General features: G+C 42.0%; 1 protein-coding gene across 1 annotated transcript in view; it reads left to right on the top strand.

The window, feature by feature from the left end:
* Positions 1–21,192, top strand: part of Drosha (drosha ribonuclease III) — a 120,637-nt gene that overhangs the window by 80,557 nt on the left and 18,888 nt on the right. Inside the window, exons 23-29 of the mRNA XM_059276203.1 lie at positions 3,315–3,374; positions 4,844–4,943; positions 9,918–10,020; positions 11,832–11,902; positions 16,998–17,042; positions 18,586–18,743; positions 19,890–19,995. Coding sequence (XP_059132186.1) covers positions 3,315–3,374; positions 4,844–4,943; positions 9,918–10,020; positions 11,832–11,902; positions 16,998–17,042; positions 18,586–18,743; positions 19,890–19,995 — 643 coding nt within the window. The remainder of the gene's footprint in view (positions 1–3,314; positions 3,375–4,843; positions 4,944–9,917; positions 10,021–11,831; positions 11,903–16,997; positions 17,043–18,585; positions 18,744–19,889; positions 19,996–21,192) is intronic.

Raw genomic sequence — 21,192 nt, 5'->3', positions numbered from 1 at the left:
TTCCCCCAGCTGGGGACCAGTTGTTCAAATCTATGAGTCTGTGGGGCCATTCTCATTCAAACTACCACACTCTGTCTGTCCACTTTCTAGAGAAACTGTTGGGTTAGGAACTGACCAGCATAATAGTCACAATTTTGGTTTATGGTTTATTGTCAAAGTTGAGTCATAATGTGGAAATAGAAAACCAAAGCCAGATATGGGCAATTTTTTTTAATGAATGGTAAATTCAATATTGAACAACCCTTTTTAGAATTGTTGATCTTGAATTTTAACCAGTCTAATTTCTGGTAATTAAAATACTAGACATAGTCATTGTCTCTATTAAAGATTATAAAAGAAATTAAGGTAAAATTTATGCCAGTAAGATGTCATTTAAAGTCACATATGACTTAGCAGTTCCTGTTCTTTGACTAGGTGTCTTATTATTCTCTAATAAAGCTACAGTTCAGATATAGTTTGTCTTTTTACCCCTTCCCCCAAACTCCTAACAGGGTTCCGTGTTTTCACAGTAAATAGTTTTCACTGTGTAATACTTTTAATTGTTAGGGGGAAAAGAATCTCTGTCTAAGAAAATGGAATTTTATTTTCATGGCTCACAAAACAGACTAGTGTAATTTCTTTTTCTTTTAAAAAACCTTTCCATTCCTTTTTTAATTTGAGTGTGTGTGGGAAGAGAGAGGCAAATGCAGGGGCAGATAGAAACAGACAAGGTGTTGTTCTCCGGCTCAGGATGGCCTTGAACTTCATGGCATTCTGCCTGCCTCCACTTTCTGAGTGCTGGGATTACAGGGGTGAGCCTTTATACCTGGCAGTTCTGTTTCTTAGAACAACAGCTGACTAGTTTAAAACACACACACACACACACACACACACACACACACAAGGATTTCAGGGCTGTTTCATCCTACCTTTAAATAATGTCTTTATTCCTTGATGTTTTCTCTAAGAGAAATGGCAGGCACTTTTGGAAGTCAGTAGTTTTTGTTTGTTGTTTGTATTTTTTCAGACAGAGTCTGCCCTAAACTAAGTGTCCAGGTTGGCCTTGAACTCAGAGCCCTTCTGCCTCAGCCTCCTGAGTGCTGGGATTACAGACTTGTACCACCATGCTTGGCTCAATTAGAAACATACACCCTTCCTAGTCACTCTTAGCTAATAGAGTAGTAAAAACGACAGCAACCCAACCCAAAGTGGTCTGTAAGATATTTAAAACTGTAAGAATCAGAAATGGGGCCGACTGCTTTATATGTGTATGTACGTGTAATATGTGTATGTGTGTACACGTGAAGCAATCAGCGGGATCAAGAGTTCCTCAGCCTCGGCACTTTCTTTATCCCCACTATTGGCTGCTAACTCCTGAAGGAGTTTTCTTTTGGAGAACTACTACTGAGGATTGAACTGAGGGCCTCACATGCGAGGCAGGTGCTCCACCACTGAGCTACAACCCCAACTGAATAGCCTTTTCATGCAAATATGAGCCATCAATTGAGATCAGGTTTCAGGGTGACTTCTTTATAGATGTTGCTTCATCATATCAATAAAGTATGGCCTATATGTAGATGTAACCAACCGTCTTATTAAATAAGTAACACAGAACCAATGCAAAGAAGAAAGCCAAGAGGTCAGAGCTAAGAGCTAAAACCTTACCCTTCCTCCTGCCATGGTCCTACCTCTCCGAACCAGAGCTACCCCTGTGTTAAAGTCTTTATATAGAGTTCCTGTTCTGCCTTCTCATTGGTTGTAAACCCAACCACATGACCGCCTCGTCACAGCCTGTCTGTATAGACGTCCAGGTTTTCTGTGATTGGTATTGAAATTAAAGGCATGTGTATCCAATACTGGCTGTATCCCTGAACACACAGAGACTTACCCAGCTCTGCCTACCAAGTGCTGGGATTACAAGCGTACGCCACCACTGCCCTGCTTTCCTATGGCTTGCTGATAGCTCTGACCCCCGGACAACTTTATTTATTAACATACAAATAACATTTTAATACAAATAAAATATCACCATACCTATATACTGGGGAGGAGAGTATTTACATTGATGAGGGGCATCATCAGACAGGATTTCCTAGAGCTTTTCCTGAACCTTGAGGGAGAAAGTGGTTTTTCAGTGTATCTGAGTGTAGAGGAGCAGAGAGTAGAAAGTTCTTGGGAGGGAGAAAGCCTGGCTGAAAGAGGGGCAGTAACTGCCTGTTCTGTGTTCTGGGAAGTGCCCTTTCTGAGAATATTTAGTGGTTTGGAACAGGAGGCCAGCACACAGGTGAGAGGGTAGCAGCAGTTAATGAGGTGGGAGATAGGTTAGGCCTGTCTTCAAGGACTAGATGGGAAGGTGAGTTTGGAGGTGAGGTGGTGAGATGCTGTCTCGGGGGCTCTTCTAGAACACATTCCTCTTTCTTTGGCTCACCTGAGAGCAGAGTGGAGACACCATAGTCAGTGTGAGAGCACCTGGCTTATTGGGAAGCTTTGAAGTCTTATGTCCAGGGGAAGCTTTGGGCCTGAAAGTTGGAGCCATATAGTATAATGAGATGAAACCCATTCTCCACTTCTCTCTTGGTGACGGTTCTGTTGCTGTCAAGAGACACCACGACCAAGGCAACTCTCAGAAAAGAAAGCATTTAATTGGGGGCTTCCTTACAGTTTCAGAGGTTTAGTTCATTGTCATCATGGTTGGGAGCATAGGGGCATGCAGGCAGGTGCTGGAACAAGAGCTAAGCACTACATCCTGATCTGTCAGCAGAGAGAGACTGTGCCTGGCATTGGCTTTTGAAAGCTCAGAGCCCACCCCTAGACACACACTACTTCAACAAGGCAGCACCTCCTAATCCTTACAATCCTTTCAAACAGTGCCACTCCCTGGTGACTAAGCATTCAACTATCGGAGCCTATGTGGGCCATTCTCACTCAGACCACCATACCTTCCTCCTAGGTGGGGCCTGGATGCCTTCAGGATAAGATAGGATAGCCATTGCCCTGGAGTGTGAGAGACACGGCTATAAAGGTTGGACTACTCAGTGAACTGACTCTACTGTTTCCTTTTTTGAAGAGATGGGGAAGTAAATGTGCTCTTTTTTCTTTTTTAAATAAAAGCTTTTAAAAATTACATTTCTCATGTGGTGCACACCCACCTGCCCGTGGCACATGTATGGAGATCAGTGGACAGTTTGTTGGAGTCATTCTCTCTGTCTATCATGTAGGCCCTGGGATTCATACTCCGGTGATCAGGCGTCCTGACAATGTCTTTCTTTACCTGTTGCACCGTTTTGCTAGCCCTAAATGTGCTATTTAAATGCTCTTTTACATTTTCATTGCAGGATTAATCACAATGAAAGGCTGGAGTTCCTGGGAGATGCGGTTGTTGAGTTTCTGACCAGGTAAGGAGGTCTTCCCCCATGCAGCCCCCCACCAGTAATTATATTTGATAAGTTGCATGCTTATTATGTTACCTCCTTTGTAATTAGCCAAGCAAGGCATTGGACAACTGTGTCTTTTCTCTTCTGAAAGGCTTCAAAGCCACATGTCTGTGGCTCCTGCTCTGACAACAGCTCTTGCTGCTGCTGTAATGAGTGAGATTACAAGATGAAAGGCCGGTGTCTCTGGCCTGTCAAGCATGTGTTAAAGTTGCTTACAGCCACAGGATTTCAGCCGGTCCTAGACTAGTGTTCCAGAGCTTATATTCCATTTGAAAGGGAAGGGATGATATTTTAAAACGTCATTTCATCTTCCAGGATTTGCCTTTGATCCTGTTCTGTCTTTCTAATCTTGAGGGAAGTAAAGCTTACAAGTAATTTTAGTGACTAGGTGTGTGTGAGTGAGTGAGTGAGTGAGAGAGAGAGAGAGAGAGAGAGAGAGAGAGAGAGAGAGAGAGAGAGAGACTGACTGTGTGTCCTGTCCAAAAATGTTCCAAGGTTCTTCTAAGATCTTTGATTGGAGGAAGTGCATTTTGTCTTTCCATGCTCACAATCTCTCCCTTAGGGAGATGACACAAGCCTCCCTTGGAACTGTCTTGAACTATTTTATTCTCTTTAGGTCAGTGCTTTCCAAAAGAAAGACACAAAGAGAGGGGGCCATTTCCTAATGCTCCAAGACTAATGAGCTTAGCTGTCCCGGTGGACAGCAGCTCTGATGAAGTGGGGTGCCACAGAACAGAGCAGAGCACTGTGATCCATATCGATTCTGTGACCCTCTACCTTGTCACTTTGTGCCCACGAGTTCCCTTCACTCATCATTGCATAGGACCTGTCACTGTCGCTGCTCTGTTCCTGGCTGCTGGGATTTGGGGCACTATATCACAACATTGCTACTGGGGTTTTCCAGAGTTGTCTTCAGGGGCCACCCATAATCCTACCCAGTGTAAAGCGTTGGTTAACGTCCTAAGTTTGGACTTTCAGGTGTGTGCTTCTGTTAGTCACAAACAGTGTGACAGATTGTATTGTTATCAGATTTCAGAGAAATCTTTTTTTGTTTTGTTTTTTTGCTTTTTGAGCCATGGTATTACTACTGGCTATCCCTGACTGGCCTAGAATTCGCCATATATACCAGGCTGGCTTTGAACTTGTGGTGATTCTCTTGTCTGCGTCTCTGGCATGCTAGTATTACAGATGTGTGTCATATGTCTGCCTCCAGAGAAATCTTTTAGCAGAAGTATATATGGACATATGAGTACGTGTTGCTCTTTGGACTTTAGTGCGTTCGTACATAATTTCCCCTTTAGGTTGGTCAGTGCAGCTGGCATCTGTTGCAGACCTGGTGCCACCTCTGTCTCTGTGTTGCAGGGCCGCAGACAGTGTTGTGATGCATGTTTATATGCTCTCTTGTGTTCTCTCCTCCCTGCCCCCCACAGTGTCCACCTGTACTACTTGTTTCCTAGTCTGGAAGAAGGAGGCTTGGCGACCTACCGGACTGCCATCGTTCAGAACCAGCATCTGGCCATGCTTGCAAAGGTATGGGAGACACCCGAAGCTGTTGTGTGGAGTCGGACATTCTCTTCCCAAGTCCACACAATTCTGCAGCTGAATGAGTAATGCTTGAGAGTGTATTGGGGAATCATGTTTTATGGACCAGACCATGGTGGGGGGTTATTTGTTTGTTTTGGTCTGTTACCTTGGTGGTTTTCACCAGCAGCTAATGAACTCCACAGTGAGGTCACTTGGAAACAGATGAGGAAGAAATTGACAGATGTACGAGAACAGGCTAAACATTTGGGAGAAAGTAACATGAGAGCTTTGCAAAAGAGATGAACTAGTGTATGTATTTGTGTACCGTTCCTGTATTACATTTGTTATTAATTTGTGTTAGCAGGCGGAATTATAGCTCTGAACAGAATACTTCAGGCAGTTCACATCTTACAGGATACTTGTTAGGCCTTTGGGAATCTCCAAATCCTAAATCCCGCTAGTAATATTTAAGATTTAGGCTGTGTGCTGGCCTCACTGACCTAGCTCAGTGGCTACCGGGACCTCTACTTAATTCAGACTCGGGCTAGGACTTTATTCCCCTGGTCTGGTCTGGTGTTTCTCTTTCCATGTGATGTTTTACAGTAGCACATAACAGATAGGAACATGGACACTTTGGGCTGGCCCCTTAGGGTTCTGTCCATCCCTTTTCTTCCGTACTGGGTGGCAATAGATGAGTAGTTCTCTCTGCCGAACCTCAGCTCTCTCATTTCTAAGGTGGGAACCACATTAGCTCCCACCACACATGCTGGTCATGAGAACTAAATGAGGTCATGAGTTTTCATGAGTCTATTTAAAGTGGGTTTCATGATCCTTGTTCATAGAAATCACACAGACGTGTCATAAATTTGTGGCAGCTAGTTACTTTGAGTGTTGTTCATCCTCGTTCTTATGATAAATTCTCACATTTTATAGCCTTTGTGTTTACGAAACAGCAGAAAGAACGGAGGCTCTTGAGTCCCTAGACGGCAGTGTCTCCGGGAAAAGCTTTCCTTTGTTTTGCCTCCAGTAGTTTCTTCCCCTACCCTTTCATTTCGATGTAAGAGTTGGAAAAAAGACTAGTTTTGTGACTGGCTTGTTGATTTGATCTTGTCGGGATGCTAATATTAAAAATGTAGCAAACTTTAGCCTCTGGTTTTTGTGTTGGCAAGAAAGCATTATTTTACTTTGTGTAGTTCCATCGTCGTAGTTTACGGTGGGAGGCATTTGAGAATGCAAATGAGAAGAATGCCTAATGAAAAGCTATAAGCAACCAGGTAAACAACCACGATTTCAGCGCCTTCCAGTGAGTGATATCCAAGTGCCGTATAAAACTGCTTCGGTGGTTAGTTGGTTTGTCAGCTGCTTCCTGGTAGTTTATATTCATGTGATTGGAAGTACATCATCTGTCCTTGTTTTCTTTTCGGTTTGGGGCATAGTGAAATTGCCCAACTGTCCTTCAGAAACTTAGAGGGATGACAGTGGGGAGGACATTTACCGGGTGTAGGAAATTGCCATAGCCTGAGAGCAGGCATTATTAACACATTGGATCCGATACAGAGATCCTATCCGTCCACGAGAGATGACCGGCTGGCCAGTGTCTCCCACTGGGGATTTCTATATGGCCTTTTATTTCACCAAACCCACCCTAGCACAGTTCTCTCACTAGGATTCCAAGTACTGGAAATATGGTGTCTATAGCCAAGCCTGGCTCCTTGCTTTGATATCTGAAGTTACTTATTTCTTATGCTAATATATAATTAAATATAAATCTTTGTAGAAGCAGACATGTTAAATGAATATTTTCTTACAAAGTTCCTCAGACTGAAATTAGATGACTGGTCCCCCATCACCTAGCTTCCCTGTAGCATTCATTTCCAGCAGAAGGCCATGAGGTCCCAACCTTTCCTAAAGCAGTGGCCCTGAAACTCTTGGGCAATAAGGAGCTAGAGAACTACCGACAGGGCTGTGAATCAGATGCTTGGATTCCTGCACTCACTCTCCTTTAAGAGTTCTGCCAACACCTACATAGAAAAATAAGGGTAAGAGAGTGGGGGGTATGAGGAGTTGGAAATTCTCAGCACTCCAGAATAATTGTTTATAACATAAATATGCAGTTTGCAGTCTGCTCTCAAGCAGGACTCCAGACATAGCAAGCAATTGTATTTTCCCAGTGAGGCTGTGAAACAGATGAAGTTTACATTTTCTGGTATAAACTCTGGCACTTTGGGATCAAGGCTTTTTTTGTGTGTGTTGTTTTTTAAAGGAACTTTCTGCTGTTATATTTGTGGTAGTTGAAACTCATTTGACTATATTTTATACTAGATTCTTAGCAGTGTTTCCAATATAAATGTATATGGATGTTTGACATAGAGAGTGAGACATACAATCCGAATGTCTTTAATCCAAAAACTGATGAGAGTCCAACTGTGTTAGGTTGTTCAGTAGCTTGTATCTTATTCCATATTATGTTTCATACTTTTGTTTAGTAAGTATTTTTAAATTTAATTTTATGGAAATGGAAACAGATTTATTATATGTTTATGTAATATTTATGTCTTAGGGATTCTCTTGCTGTGATGAGACACCATGACCATAGTAACTCTTATAAAGGAAAACATTTAATTGGGGTTGGCTTACAATTTCAGAGGTTAAGCCCATCTTTGTCATGGTGGGACATGGTGGCGTACAGACAGACATGGTGCTGGAGAAGGAGCTGAGAGTTCTACATCTGGTTCTGCAGGAAGAAAAAGCCACACTGGGCATGGCTTGAGCATCTGAGACCTCAAAGCCCACCACTATCAGGGACTATGGGGGTCCAGCCCCTTGATAGTCCCCTCCCAGGGTCCGGGAAGAATCTACAACCAGCTGATAATTAATCTTTGATGAAAAGAAATGAATCTATGTACACGAAACTCCTTAGTCCATACACTTTATTCTTCTGAGTCAGTTACAAGCTTATATTCTGCTCTCGTATTTAGGCCTTTTTTTGCCTGATTTTTCTCTACACTTGTCTGCAGTCCCCTCTGGGTTCTATCTTAATTCCTTCATCTTGTTCTGCCCCTTCTAGGTTCTCATCCATCTTGTTCCTTCCCATATCATCTTTTCTCCCATCTCCTCCTCTCTCCTCATCTCGTTCTTCCTCATCTTGTTCTTCCCCATCTGGCTCTTCCTCATCTTCCATCTCATTCCTCTAGTACTCTCTTCTAGCCCTTCAATCTAGTTCTTCCCCATCTCAGTTTGTTCCTCTCAAGTTCTTACCCGTCTAGTTCTTCCATTTTCTTTTTTCTTCTCCCCCCCTCTGCCCTGGAAGTCCCGGTATATAAAAGGGAGGGTCCGAGCTAAACTGTGTAAAGCTATTACTTAACGTCCACCTCTCCTAGGCGGTGTCTCCTTGTGGAATTTACCTTAAGTCGGGAGACTTGTATGTCGGCTGTTATCACTGTTAGTTCTCAGAAATTGGGCGACCACCTGGGCGGTGTCTCCTTGTGGAATTTACCTTAAGTCAGGAGACTCGCCTGTGGGTGGTTATCACTGTTAGTCCTCGGAAGTTGGGTGACCACCTGGGTGGTGTCTCCTTTAGTCCTTGAAAATGGCTAGGGGAGATATCTGATTCCAGAGAAAGCCTTTCCTGAGGCTGTTCTCCAAATGCCTGGAATGTGTATGTCTAGAGAGTGATCAGTGCACATTGTTAGCTCTTCTTAGGGAAAAATCAATTGGGAAAACTATGAAGGCACACATGATTTTTATAACAGAATACAGCTGATATATAACAAGCCAAGTAACACCAAAAACTCCTTGGGATTTGGCTTCCTCTGGAGGAATTCCCTGATTCCTCCAGGTAGTGACTTTGCCATAACCAGCTGAATTCTTATGATATATTCCTGCGGCCTGCAGCACACCACCCCCAGTGACAAGCTTCCTCTAACAAGGCCACACCTACTTCAACAAGACCACATCTCCTAATAGTGCCTCTCCCTATGGACCTCTGGGGGCCATTTTTATTCAAATCACCACAATTTGTATCTTTTTCCTTTTATGAAAAATAATTACTTCAGTCTCAGGAATTTTTAAGGAAGTTTTCATTCATTTGGGTCTAGCTTAAAAAGGTCTTATATTGTGTATTAGGATATGAAGTGAGTAGATGTGGAAAACCATGTAAAGGAGCTAGACTTGGTGGTAGAAGCCAGAGTCTGAATTGGAAGGTGAAGAGAACTAAGCCAGCCTAGCCATACAGTGAGACTCAGTCTCTAAAAAACGTTAAACACCCCTCTAAGAAGAGAAATCACATAAGGGCATAAATTGTCACCAAATGTAAAGGAAGTAGACACTAGTGGATTAATAAGTGCTATTCCTAGTACTGGGCCACACATTTTCTAAGGCCACATCCAAAAAATAAAATACTATTAAGTACAGATGATATTCTCAAATTAATCCTTAATTTTAAGATTAATCCTGTGGTTACATGGCAAGTCTCAGTGGGCCCAAGAGAGATGGGCGTGGGAGCCTTTGAAAGGAGACATACATGCAAAACACAGAGCTCTTTGAAGCCTCACCCAGTTAAATATTTAGAGCTGAAAGTATTTTTGAAATCCTCACCTGTTCTGTGTGGTACAGACATATCTGTGTCACGTATTTCTGGAATCTAGAGAGTCAAGACTCTTGGTTAGACCTTTGGGTTAGGTTTGCATCTTCTAGGTGAACCCAGACGTCCATGTTCTTGTAGCAGAATCTTTTTTAGTGTAGTCTCATACTTGGTTTGCACTTGGATTTGAAAAGTCAGATCTCAGTGATTTCTGACCCCAACTCTGACTCTTGGAATCTGGGGAATGCTTCAGCTGGTCAGGACTGAACTGTGTGGATTTCTAATGAATCACTTGATAAACTTGCATGAACAGTGCATTTACCGTTGCTCCTTTCCCCGTGAGATGCAGAGTTATTTTGGCAAAATTGTCTGACTTTTTATCATTTTGGATTTTGCAGAAACTTGAACTGGATCGATTTATGCTGTATGCCCATGGGCCTGACCTGTGTAGAGAATCGGACCTCCGGCATGCGATGGCCAATTGTTTTGAAGCATTGATAGGTAATTTCTGTTGAAAATCTGCTCCTTGCATGTGTTGAGCTTGTTGGAGAGTGCATGAAGTTCAGTGGAGAAGCTTACAGTAGAGTGACTTGTTCCTAACGCACGTGAATACCCACCACACTGTGCTGTAGTTATTGTAGTGTCTCCACGAATCAATCATACTTTCTAGTTACTGCATGCTTCGTCTCTGATGTCATGCTTAGTGTTTCCGGAATTGAACTGAATTAATATGGACAAGGCTTGCTTTCTAGCTTCGACATACGTACACACGCGAGGAGACAGGAACTAAATTTCTAGTAAGATCCCAGTGTGGTTTTTGAATGTATTTTAAATTATTTACAAAATTTTCTGATTTCAGTATCTTGAAAACAAAACCTTTTTAATTCTTAGGTCTTGAATCTATGTAACTGTTGTTGGTTTTTGCAAAGCAAGACTGATACAGGCACTTCTTACCCAGGCTTTATAACTGCAGCATATGGTTATCTGTTGGTAAATTAGTTGGAAAATTAGTGGAGAATTAATTAGCTGGTAATTGAAATATACTTTACAATAAAATGTTATAGTTGATGGACAGTTTCTTAATTTTTAAGTAAACAATTAAGTACATTTTATTTCTCAAAATCCTTTGCGTTTCTTTTTGCCCTCTTCCTTTGAAAATGAACACAGAAGTTTCTATTACAGTTTCACATTGGTGATAGTGGAAAGAGAATGTTCATAGTTATCCACTCTTTCCCAGCAGTGTCTGTTTTTCATAAATAGGTCCATTTCCAGGGAGTTTACCACGTGGAATTATTGGGCCTTTTCCACATACTATCTACAGTGTGGCGGTTTGGCGTCGGGGTTGAGCAGACATGATTCGGTTCCTTATTCCCTCAGTTGTCCGATATGTGTCTTTGGTAGACAATCCAATCTCTGATCTTCATTTTCCCTGTCAGAGATGGTGACAGTGTCACTTCCTCAAGGAGTTCTTGAAGGAATCATTCCAGGCCTGCCAGCCCCCGGTCCAGAGTTGAGTTCCACATAGCTGAGCCTTCCCACCAGTCAGCGAAGAGCCTGAACCACACGAACCTTCTGACACTTTCCTGAGCTGCCCCATGAAGGGACAAAGAGGAATGTGGAGTAGCTAGCCTGGTGCCTGCTAGGCCCTATACTGTAGCTGTTGTGCTGTCCATTTTGCTACAGCTATTGATACAGTTAGTAATACTGATCAAAAACATCTTAGCACTTTAACATTGTATGTGGAAATGTGGCCATTCTGAAGACAGATATAAAATTTTGATTGTAAGAAAATACGACTTTTCTACTCGTATATTTTGCTACCAAGTTAAAATGTTAGTATAGCACTAACAGCTTATGATTAATGCTAAGTGCATTTACAGTGCTTAATTATTTCAAATTAAAAGTATAGCATATCCTGATTTTTATTTTCGTTGGTCTAGACTCTGGCTTTATCTATTTTTTTCTTAGAGTCGTGCATATGTTTGTTTTAAAACATGCACTATATAAACAGAAACTGAATTGAAGTGTTTTCTTTAGTATAGTTAGGTATTGTCCCCTTCATAGGGTATATGCTGCATCTCCATGAGAATTCATGTCTCGCCTCTTTTGCTTACAAATTTTAGCGAGTTAACTATATTTCAGTCTGAATTTTAGCACAGATGCATAGCTCAGAGCAGGGAAGTGTTCCCTTTAAAACGATCTCTCCTTATTCCTGGGCTGGTTTTGACTTGCCTGTTGACTTTTTAGAGCTGTGTAATTTTCTCTGAATATTAACACGGCCTTCCTTTTGGCATTTGCTTCCTTCCATCTAGGAGCTGTTTACTTGGAGGGCAGCCTGGAGGAAGCCAGACAGTTATTTGGACGCTTACTCTTTAATGACCCGGTATTTATGCTCAGTCATCTTCTTCCCTCAGCCGTCTATCAGAGCAGAAGCTTTGTTCTTTAAAAGACTGTAGGAGAAAGAAGCTACATGCCAGCCCTCGTAGGCCACAGATGTTGAGTACATTAATATCATCCTATTCAACTCTGGCAGATGTGAGAGTTTGGTGGTATTTTTTCCCAGGGATTTCTCTTTCACCTGATCTCTTTTCTTTGTGGTCACTTCTAGATTACGTATGCATTACACATACAGTAGGGGTGGTTGTGTTGTGTCATTTCTCTAAGTTAATTATGATTTTACACTTTTTAACAAATGGGTACTGGCCTCATGGAGGCTTAGTTCAAGATACTAGTCTGTTCATGGTTTGTTTTTGCTTTGTTGGATTTTTTTTCTCCTAAATTATGTAGACTAGAAAAATGAATGTTTTTTTAGACAGGAGTTTCTGATGGGTCTATGAATAAATCATCTAGGAGAACTTTTTAAAGCAAATTGTAGTGTTTGTTTTTTTAATTCTAAAATAGTTTCTGTTACTAATGTTTTAAGCTATTAATATTGTCAGGGATACCCTTTTACTCTTGCATGTCTAGAGCATCCTAAATGCTTTCTCTACCAAAACAAGTCAATTTAACGTTAAGAGAGAAAGGCAGCTCGATATTCCGAATTGAAATGTCATCATAATTGAAATAGCTCTTGTGGAGGATGGGGAACACAGGATGCCAGTGTTGTAAGTCCTCGTGAGACCTCATCTTACATGCCTGTCAGGTGTCATGACTGCATTACTTGGTGTCGTCAAAAGTCAGTGCTTTTAAAAATGTGACCTCACTGTTATGTCCAAGAATTAAGTTTATTTTCCTAGATGTGTGATGATTTCTCTATTTGTGTATTTGCTTGTATTAGAAGAATTATCTGCAGATGGTCCATAGTCCCCCATTTTGTCCTACATGCACAAACAACTGTGTGTCTTGATTTACGTCTGTAGCAGATGGCATGTATTTTAGGACTTTTTCCTCAGATTTTAAAATATCATAGTTCTGGCCTTTTTCTTTTGTTGGCAGTTTCAGCCAGCTTTTCCCGCCTTCCTCCTCCAGTGTCTCCCTTCCCTCTGCTCATCCCCTGCTCCGCTGGCCTGGCTGAACCTGCTCCTGCTCCTGCTCCTGCTCCTGCGCTCCTTCCCGGCATGTTTGCGTCTTGTGTTCTTAATTGGATCCGCTTGTGTTTAGACGTTTTTCCCCTTTCAACTGCTCTGTCCCATTTGTCTACTTAGTAAGCTTATCTTGTGTTTCCAGCACCTAGTGCAATGCTGACCTGCCCAGCATTTAATATTTGCTAAACGGGTGAAATGAAGAAGTGTGTAAATGGAAAAACAGAGCCCAAACATTATCTTACAAATGGAAGGGCTGAGGCTCAGAATTCATTTTGGTGTCTCTTGTAAAACTGAGCAAGGCCCAGTAATACACAACTTTCTGCTTCAGAATTTTCGTGTAAACAAGCTTGGGCCTTTTAACTTGAGTGGTGTTTCCACATTGGCTTGAATCTGCTAGTTATTAAATGAGTGAAACGTTGACAAACCTGTGTGTGTGTGTGTGTGTGTGTGGTGTGTGGTGTGTGTGTGTAATGTTATGAAAATGTAGTCAGACGAACAGCCAGGAAAGAACTGCAGACAGCTAACGCAGGTTGATGAACTCTGTGACTCAAGAGTGCCCACACAGCTAGGAGAGAGGCGTCATTTAAGGCCAGGGCTGGTGCTGAATACTGAGGTTCTTGGTTGGCTGCCGGGCATGAGACCAAATTAAGAGAACGGTTTGGTTTGAAATGGGGTGCTCTGGTGAGGTTTAGCAACTGACTGTGTCCCCAATAGTTATTCAGGGGACCGGGCACCATGGAGCAGGCGAAAGCGCAGTGTTGTCCAGAAGGAGGAAGGTTCTCCGCAGAGGGTCCTTTCGGGTTTCTCCTGCTGCTGGCTGAGAAGGAAGCCTTGCTTTCTGTCAGAGTCCCTGTTGACGTCGTCTGTGCTCCCCCTGCAGCCCTCTCAACAGCAGGGCTGGCTGTCTTCTCTCCCTCAACTGATTTTTCACTTTCTGCAACAGTATTTGTTTGTATAGCCATGCAGGCTTACCCAGTGAGTTTTCCTGCGTGGAAAGCTTGGGTTTCATCACCCCACTGGCCCTCTTAAAACAGTGGAGAGGTGTTACATAACCTTCCCTACCTTCACCCGTCTTTTCTCTTTGTATATCTGTCCCCAGCATCTCTGACCCAGGCCTTTCTCCTGCCCTCTGGAAATTGAAACTGTGTCTCTTTAAATTGCTTCTGAGTGGCCTGGTGTGGGGTCTCCCACAGACTTGCCATTTTAACATGTTTAGTTTGGCCCCATCGCCTTTAGTCTCTATCTTTAAATCAGAAACCTTAGAATCTTTCCTGTTTCGAAGCTTTTTTTCTCCATGTATCCGTTCAGTTTTAAATTTTCATCCCTGTTGGTTGACTCAAGTGAGTCTTGGATTGCTTCTCTTGAAACTGGCCTGCATTCTTAAGGCCTCGAATCCCTCCCTTGTTTAGCCGTCTGCTGTCCCTCACTGCGTCAGTCTTTCGTTATGCCAAGAGTTGTTGTGTGAGTGAGTGACGACGGGCCTTTCTAGTTTAAGATACTTGATTACTAGTCTATACAACAGAGCATAGAAGGTCTGGGTAGGTTTTGGTGTTGTTTAGACACGACCTCACTGTATAGCCCTGGAAGCTCACTCTGTAGGCCAGGTGTCCTCGAACTCAGATCCACTTACTCTGTCTCCTGAGTGCTGGGATTAACGATGGGCACAGAGATCTGATGTTGTCCTCACCTGTTCGACCTGTTTTAGTCTCCTCTCGCCCACGCTGTACGCCATTCCTTAGACGTTTCCCTTTTGTGCTTGTATATGGCTGGCTTTCGGTTCTCACCCTCTGCTGTTTCCTAGATTTTTCATGTTCTTCCAGTCTTCTTTGAAGAGTTTCCTAACAGCCCCAGGCAGAGCGACGTGGCTTTCCCTCTGGTGCCCACTCCCTCCCATCCTGGTGTAAGAGTCTGCCGTCCGTCCGTGAGTCTATCTCAACTACAGCCATTTCTTTCCATATGAGATTTCATCTGAGAAAGAGGCAGCTGTGGCGTAGCTGAGAATGATTTTTCTCTGTTAAGGGACCTACTGCAGGTACCTAAGCTCTGTTTATTTACTTTCGTTCTTCCTCATTAGGCCCCTTTGAGGACAGAGTTGTATCCTATTTATCTTAGTAACCTAATACATAATAGGTTTTTAATATCAATATGCTGTGGTAATGACCCAGTCAATCTTGAGTCTTTTCTAGAAGCATGTCATAGTCCTGGAGCTAATTAACGGTATTGCTAGGACCCTGGTCTAGATCTTCCTAGTGTATTTTCTCTGACACTGCACTAGGATAAGTAAAAGGAGATGGATGTGAATGAAATGTCTGGTTGTAAGGTGGCATGTATTTACACCAAGTGGGTGGCCATGACCATCCAAGGAGAAATCATACCTTTTTTTTTTTTTTTTATAAGAGAAAACCATGAAGCAGCAAGGAGGAAAACGAATTCGAATGTCTGTGTGACTCTTGGGTTCTGGAGAACTTGGGCACGGTTGGAGGAGAGGGCTGCTTTGTGAATGCTGTTGGTCCATTGTTATTGGTGTTGCTGTTTGCTTTGACCCACACCGGGCTTCTGTTTGCTTTGACCCACACCGGGCTTCGCCCCTTCACTGCATTACTCATTGAGATATCAGGGAACACTTTGACACAGGGACTAGGATTCTCTTTGGCTTATACCTGAGGCTTATACCTCTAGGTTTGGAGAGAATAAGTAAATTCCAGTGTGGGATCAGAATGAAACCTAGGTGCCCCACCAGACTGCAGCTCTTCCTGACACCACACTCCCTAGCTTAATGTGAAACGTGAAGAGTTACTGTCTGAGTGCATATGAGGTCAATGCCATAAGGCATTCGAAATTGTGACTTAGATGAGAGGTCATTGTAGCGGAATAAAATAATCCAAACTGAAACAGGAATGAGGATCTGTAAAAATGACGACATACTCCACAGGAGACAGGAGCCGATTTGGAAGCATTCTTTTTGTTGTGGGAGGAGAAAGAACCAGACATGGAGAGAACACCAGGAAGTGTGAGGAGGGATGGCATTCAGTATAATTCACTCTGGGGAATAAAAGGGATTGGTGGTTGATTTGGCTAACAGTAGTCCTTTCATGTGCCTTTAGAAATGAGTTTGATATTTAAACCCTGTCTTTAAACATTGTCTGAGAACCTCTGTGTGTTGTTAAGAAGTAAGTTGTTCAGAAACATGGGATTCATTTCGTTTTATGACCTTATGTGTCACAAAGGATCCTAATTTTCCTATACCCGGCCAAAAGACAAACTTTGGAAAAATATTTCTCTTCAGGTTATTTTTCTCACTTTTTTAAAAAAGTCTAATGCCAAGGCCTGAGAGTAGATCTAGGTTGAGGCTCCCTGAACCTGGAGGAAAAACCCTTTAATCCCAAGGAAATTGGAATTTAGAACTGCTCCTGGATTTCACTCAGCCAATGAGATAATTTAACAGGATGTTCCATAAAGTTTATTTATTATCATATTTCAAACAAACATTTGTGTGAGCCATGTTAAAGCATGGTCTCATAGTTGTGGGGACTTAGGAACTAGACGCGGGGTGTTTCTGCATCCTCTGAAATGAGCTCACGACCCTGAAGTGAAATAAGAGAGATGTGAGGGGAGTTTCACACAAGCTGTAACGGATACCCAGGTCTGGGGCATGCAGATGCAAAGTATAAATACAAGAGTAGTTTGATCCAGCGTAGTAGGTTCAGCAAATGTGGAAGTTAGTTTTAAAAGGCTCTCTTCCTCCCCAGCTTAATAGGCTAATGAGAGTCACTACAGTCAGTTTGAGTGGTGAATACACTTTTAAAAAATTAGTTTGCTAGCACTATTGAATTTGCAGTAAGTGGAGTCAGCATCTGAAATAGTTCAGTATTTCAAATAATGACATTTTATTTAGTACTCTGGAGTGTGTTAAATGACTCCCTTGAGCACTAAAGGCATCATTTCATTTTCCAGGATCTTCGAGAAGTCTGGCTCCATTATCCTCTCCACCCACTCCAAGTGAGTATGGCCTTCTTGTCTGCAGTGAGCCTTAGAAACTCCATGGCTTTCTCTTACTTTTGTCCTGTGCACACTTCCCCCCCCCCCCAACCCCCCCAGCCACATACACACCTTTATCCTTTGATTCTCTTCCCTGGAATTAAGACTTTATGTTGGGTGCCAGTATAGGAAATGTTGGAAATAAATAGTAAATGTACCCAGGTGTTGTGTGTGCTCATGTGATCTGGAAGTCATGGGAGTCATGTTCCTCACAAGACAGAAAGAGCTGCTGTGGGGGTATAGCCCTGTCCCAACAGATGCAAATGTGCTAGGTTAACTCTTACATACCCTCGCGCCTGCTAGTGTAGGGAAAATGATGTTAGAGGTGATCTTAGGCATAGTTAAAAAGTAGAACACATACTCAATTAATATTGCTAAGTTATAACCTAATTTGGGCCTTAGATATTGATTCAGATTGCATACAATTTACTGCACACTGATTTAGAAATTTAAAGGATCTGAAACAAGGTGCATGCTTTTCCTCGGTTCACTTTCAAAGTTTCTGTTCTTTGTTTTTCTTGCTGCTTTAGTTTAGGGTATGTGTATATGTATTTCACCTAGTCACACATCTTATATGTGAATATGTATTTAACATAAATAATAATTACTAGTAATCAGATGTTCATGGGAGGTTTTATAATAGTAGATGGCAACTCAGAGTGCTTTAAAAATATTCTATTAAAAAATAAGGTTGCCCAATGTTGTTGAAAATGTTAATTTTATTTATACTTCTTATATTTTCTCCTTGCCAGGTGTTAAAGGCTCTTTGTTACATGGAGTAACACCTGTCTAGTGGAATAATAATATCTGCTGGAATCTGAATTCAGTTTTAGTGATGCTCATTTGCCCAAACAGTTTGGTCTCTAGTAGATGCACAGTAGTCCATTTACTCTAAAATCAGACTCTTAAAGGGCAGTTCCCAGACAGCAGCATTCCATCACCTAGAAACTTGTCAGAAGGGCAAATTCCTAGCATCCACTCTAGATGTGGAAAACCCTGGAATGTTTCTACGCTATGGGCAGGGCCCAGCCATCTGCCTTTACCAAGTCCTGCAGGGGCTTCGTGAGGGTAGAGAACTGTTGCTTCTTGACCTTTTGGCTAGATCGAGTGGAGTAAGAGTCACTGCTCCCTGGCACATACTTCCTACACACACACACACACACACACACACACACACACACACACACACACACACACGGCAGCTGTTCTTCAGCTTGCATCTTCCTTAGAGAGTTAGTCTAATACCAGGGATTTTGAACTATCTGTGTACAGAACTTGGCCTTGAAATTTGAATGAAGATTGGAAAATATTATTTGAGCCTTCTTTAAATATTAGGTTTGTTTGCTATTCTAAGAGTGAGGAAGAGGCTTTCACTTTTTATTTGGCATTTCAGAAATTTCTGCCCACGGGAGATGGAATTTTACAGAGCAGTGTCCTGCAATTGATAATTACTCTTGTAACAAAACCTACATGTGATTTTTATTTTATTTCTATTTTCCTATAGCTACAAGAGCCAAATACGGATCGACAGCTTATTGAAACTTCTCCAGTTCTACAGAAACTTACAGAGTTTGAAGAAGCAATTGGAGTCATTTTTACTCATGTCCGACTCCTGGCAAGGGCATTCACGTTGAGAACTGTGGGATTTAACCACCTGACCCTGTGAGTTCAGAGGACCCATGGAGCCCTACTTGACCATTTAGAGGAGGGAGTTCCAAACCCTCCTGCCCTTCAGAGGAGAGTCACGGGGCTAGACAGACAGCGTCTAGACAGTGGACGGGGGTTGTTCTCTCTTCCCATGCCTTCGGGTCTGTTCACAAGCATCTTGCTGTCTTCACGAAGTTTATGAGATCTGAGGGAGTTCAAACCTTTGCCCATACAGAAATATGTATTAAATATTATCAGCTTTGTAGACCATGTGGTTTATTTGTCACTTGCCATAATACCTTAGAACCAACCATAGATTAAGAAAAATAAATGTGACTGCTCTCTAGTAAAAGCTGCTGTCACTGGATCTGACTTTCCAACTCCTACTTTAGATAATTGATTTGTTGAGACTATTGAAATTAAAAATAAGAAAAACTTTGCTAGAGATTAAAATCCTGAGTTCAGTCCTCAGCACAGAAAAAAAAGTAAGTAGCAAGATTGTAGGTGTGAGTATATATGCAGCGTTATATAATACAATGTTTTTTTTCCCTTCTCTTGAGTGAAAAATTCCCAACTCTCTTTAGACTATAAAATTAAAGACTCTAATAGCTTTTATAAACATTTGTAAATTAAATTCCAGAGTTGAATAAATAACTTACATATTTAATAGCTTTAGAAAAAAATTAGAGGCTCTTTTCTTTCTTATGAGAGTTTTTTCCATATTTTACTGTACTTTTCAGTTGATAGGACTAATCTTAATTTAGTAGTCATTTAATCCTTCAAGTATTCACTGTCGAGCTGGGCAGATTAGTGAAGGAGTTAAAGTGTGTACTGCTCTTTCAGAGACCTGAGTTTGGTTCCTGTACCCATGTCAGGTGCTTATAATCATTGACGGCTACAGCTCCAGGTGCTCTAACACCTTCTTCTGGTCTTACGTGCACATACCTATCACAAACACAAACACCACACATACGCAATTAAAATAAAAATATTTTTTAAAAATTAATTTTCCTCAGTTGAGTGTATCAGGGTATTATATTTAGTTTTATGCTTTAAAACAAAATGAACCAATTTTAATTTTTAAGTTGTAATCTTAAAAATTATTGTTTTAAAATCAACAAATGCTTATTGGTTAGCTTACAGTGATGTGTCCTTTTCCAGAGGCCACAATCAGAGGATGGAATTTCTAGGTGACTCCATAATGCAGCTGGTAGCCACCGAGTACTTGTTCATTCACTTCCCCGATCATCATGAAGGACACTTAACAGTGAGTCTGTCTTCAGTTTCCCCTCTCATGACTTTGCAGGATAATGGAGAGCAAGAAATGGGAGGTGCAATACACACTTGTTTAACCTGTGACTTAGTTCTCGGTGACTGTGATAGTCATTTTTCTTTCATCCTGAGGGGAATAAAAGACAGACAGGGGAATAAAGTAATTACAAAAAATACTCCGCCGTATAAATTACGCACGGGCGTGTGTGTGTGTGTGTGTGTGTGTGTGTGTGTGTGTGTGTGTGTATGTGTATGTGTGTGTGTGTGTGTGTGTGTGTATACATATGTATGTTTATATATATACACACATGCACACACATGCTCACATTATAAAATGTGAGTGAGTATAACTCATTGCAAGGTTGAATGTGTCAGGTATTATAGAGACACAGGCCAGTTGCTGGACTTATACGGTCAGGAAAAGATTCTTCTCATTACAAAGTGCAGGGAAGGCTTCGTGGGCATGGTGATGTTGGACCTTCAAAGATGGGTAGGATTTAGCCATTGTGAATTTGGTAAGAGTTGATTTCTCTGCAGTGGCTTCCTTCACACTGAGTCCAGAGAAACAAGGGCATGCATGAAAAACCTGGACTGAGGCAGCAGGGACTCGTGTGGCCCTGTGGCAGCATGAGAAGGGAAGTACAGAGACGAGGTTAGATTCAGACCCAGAGTAAAACGGTCACTGTTCCTTCCACTTGTTTCCCTTAGCCAAAGTTTATGAACTTTCATTTGCTGCATACAGTTGTTGCTGTGACACCTCCCAGTAATATACAGGTGAAAAAGCCGGTCCACAGTCACTGATGTCGGAGGACTCAGAATAAGCCCCGAGAAGCCCCTTGAGAACTGGGCGTCGGGAAGGCTGGGGCTCTGTCAGGAGGAAAATAGTGCTGCACTAGCTGTTCTTCAGTGTAATTTCTATTGTGTTGAAGCTAATGGCAGTTCGTTCATACTTTTTAGATTGCTATGTGTGGTTTTCTTTGGATAGAATCAAATCTTAGTTCCGCAACTGTGAGACCTATCAGTAGTCTGTGTGAGACCTAAGTATTGGATGTAGAGAGAACATGGGGTTTAGATGGGAATTGCAGCGGCATTTCTCAGCTCAGTCTTCACTCACTCACTGAGTGCTGTGCTTCTGTCTTACACCATGTGCTGCATGTGCTGGGCTAAGTGCTCAGGAATCAATAGTACCTCT

This window comes from Peromyscus eremicus, chromosome 11 (assembly GCF_949786415.1).
Source record: "Peromyscus eremicus chromosome 11, PerEre_H2_v1, whole genome shotgun sequence".
NCBI classification, from domain to species: domain Eukaryota; kingdom Metazoa; phylum Chordata; class Mammalia; order Rodentia; family Cricetidae; genus Peromyscus; species Peromyscus eremicus.
The sequence above is the reverse complement of the archived record's forward strand: the minus strand, read 5'-3'. Positions and strand labels throughout refer to the sequence as shown.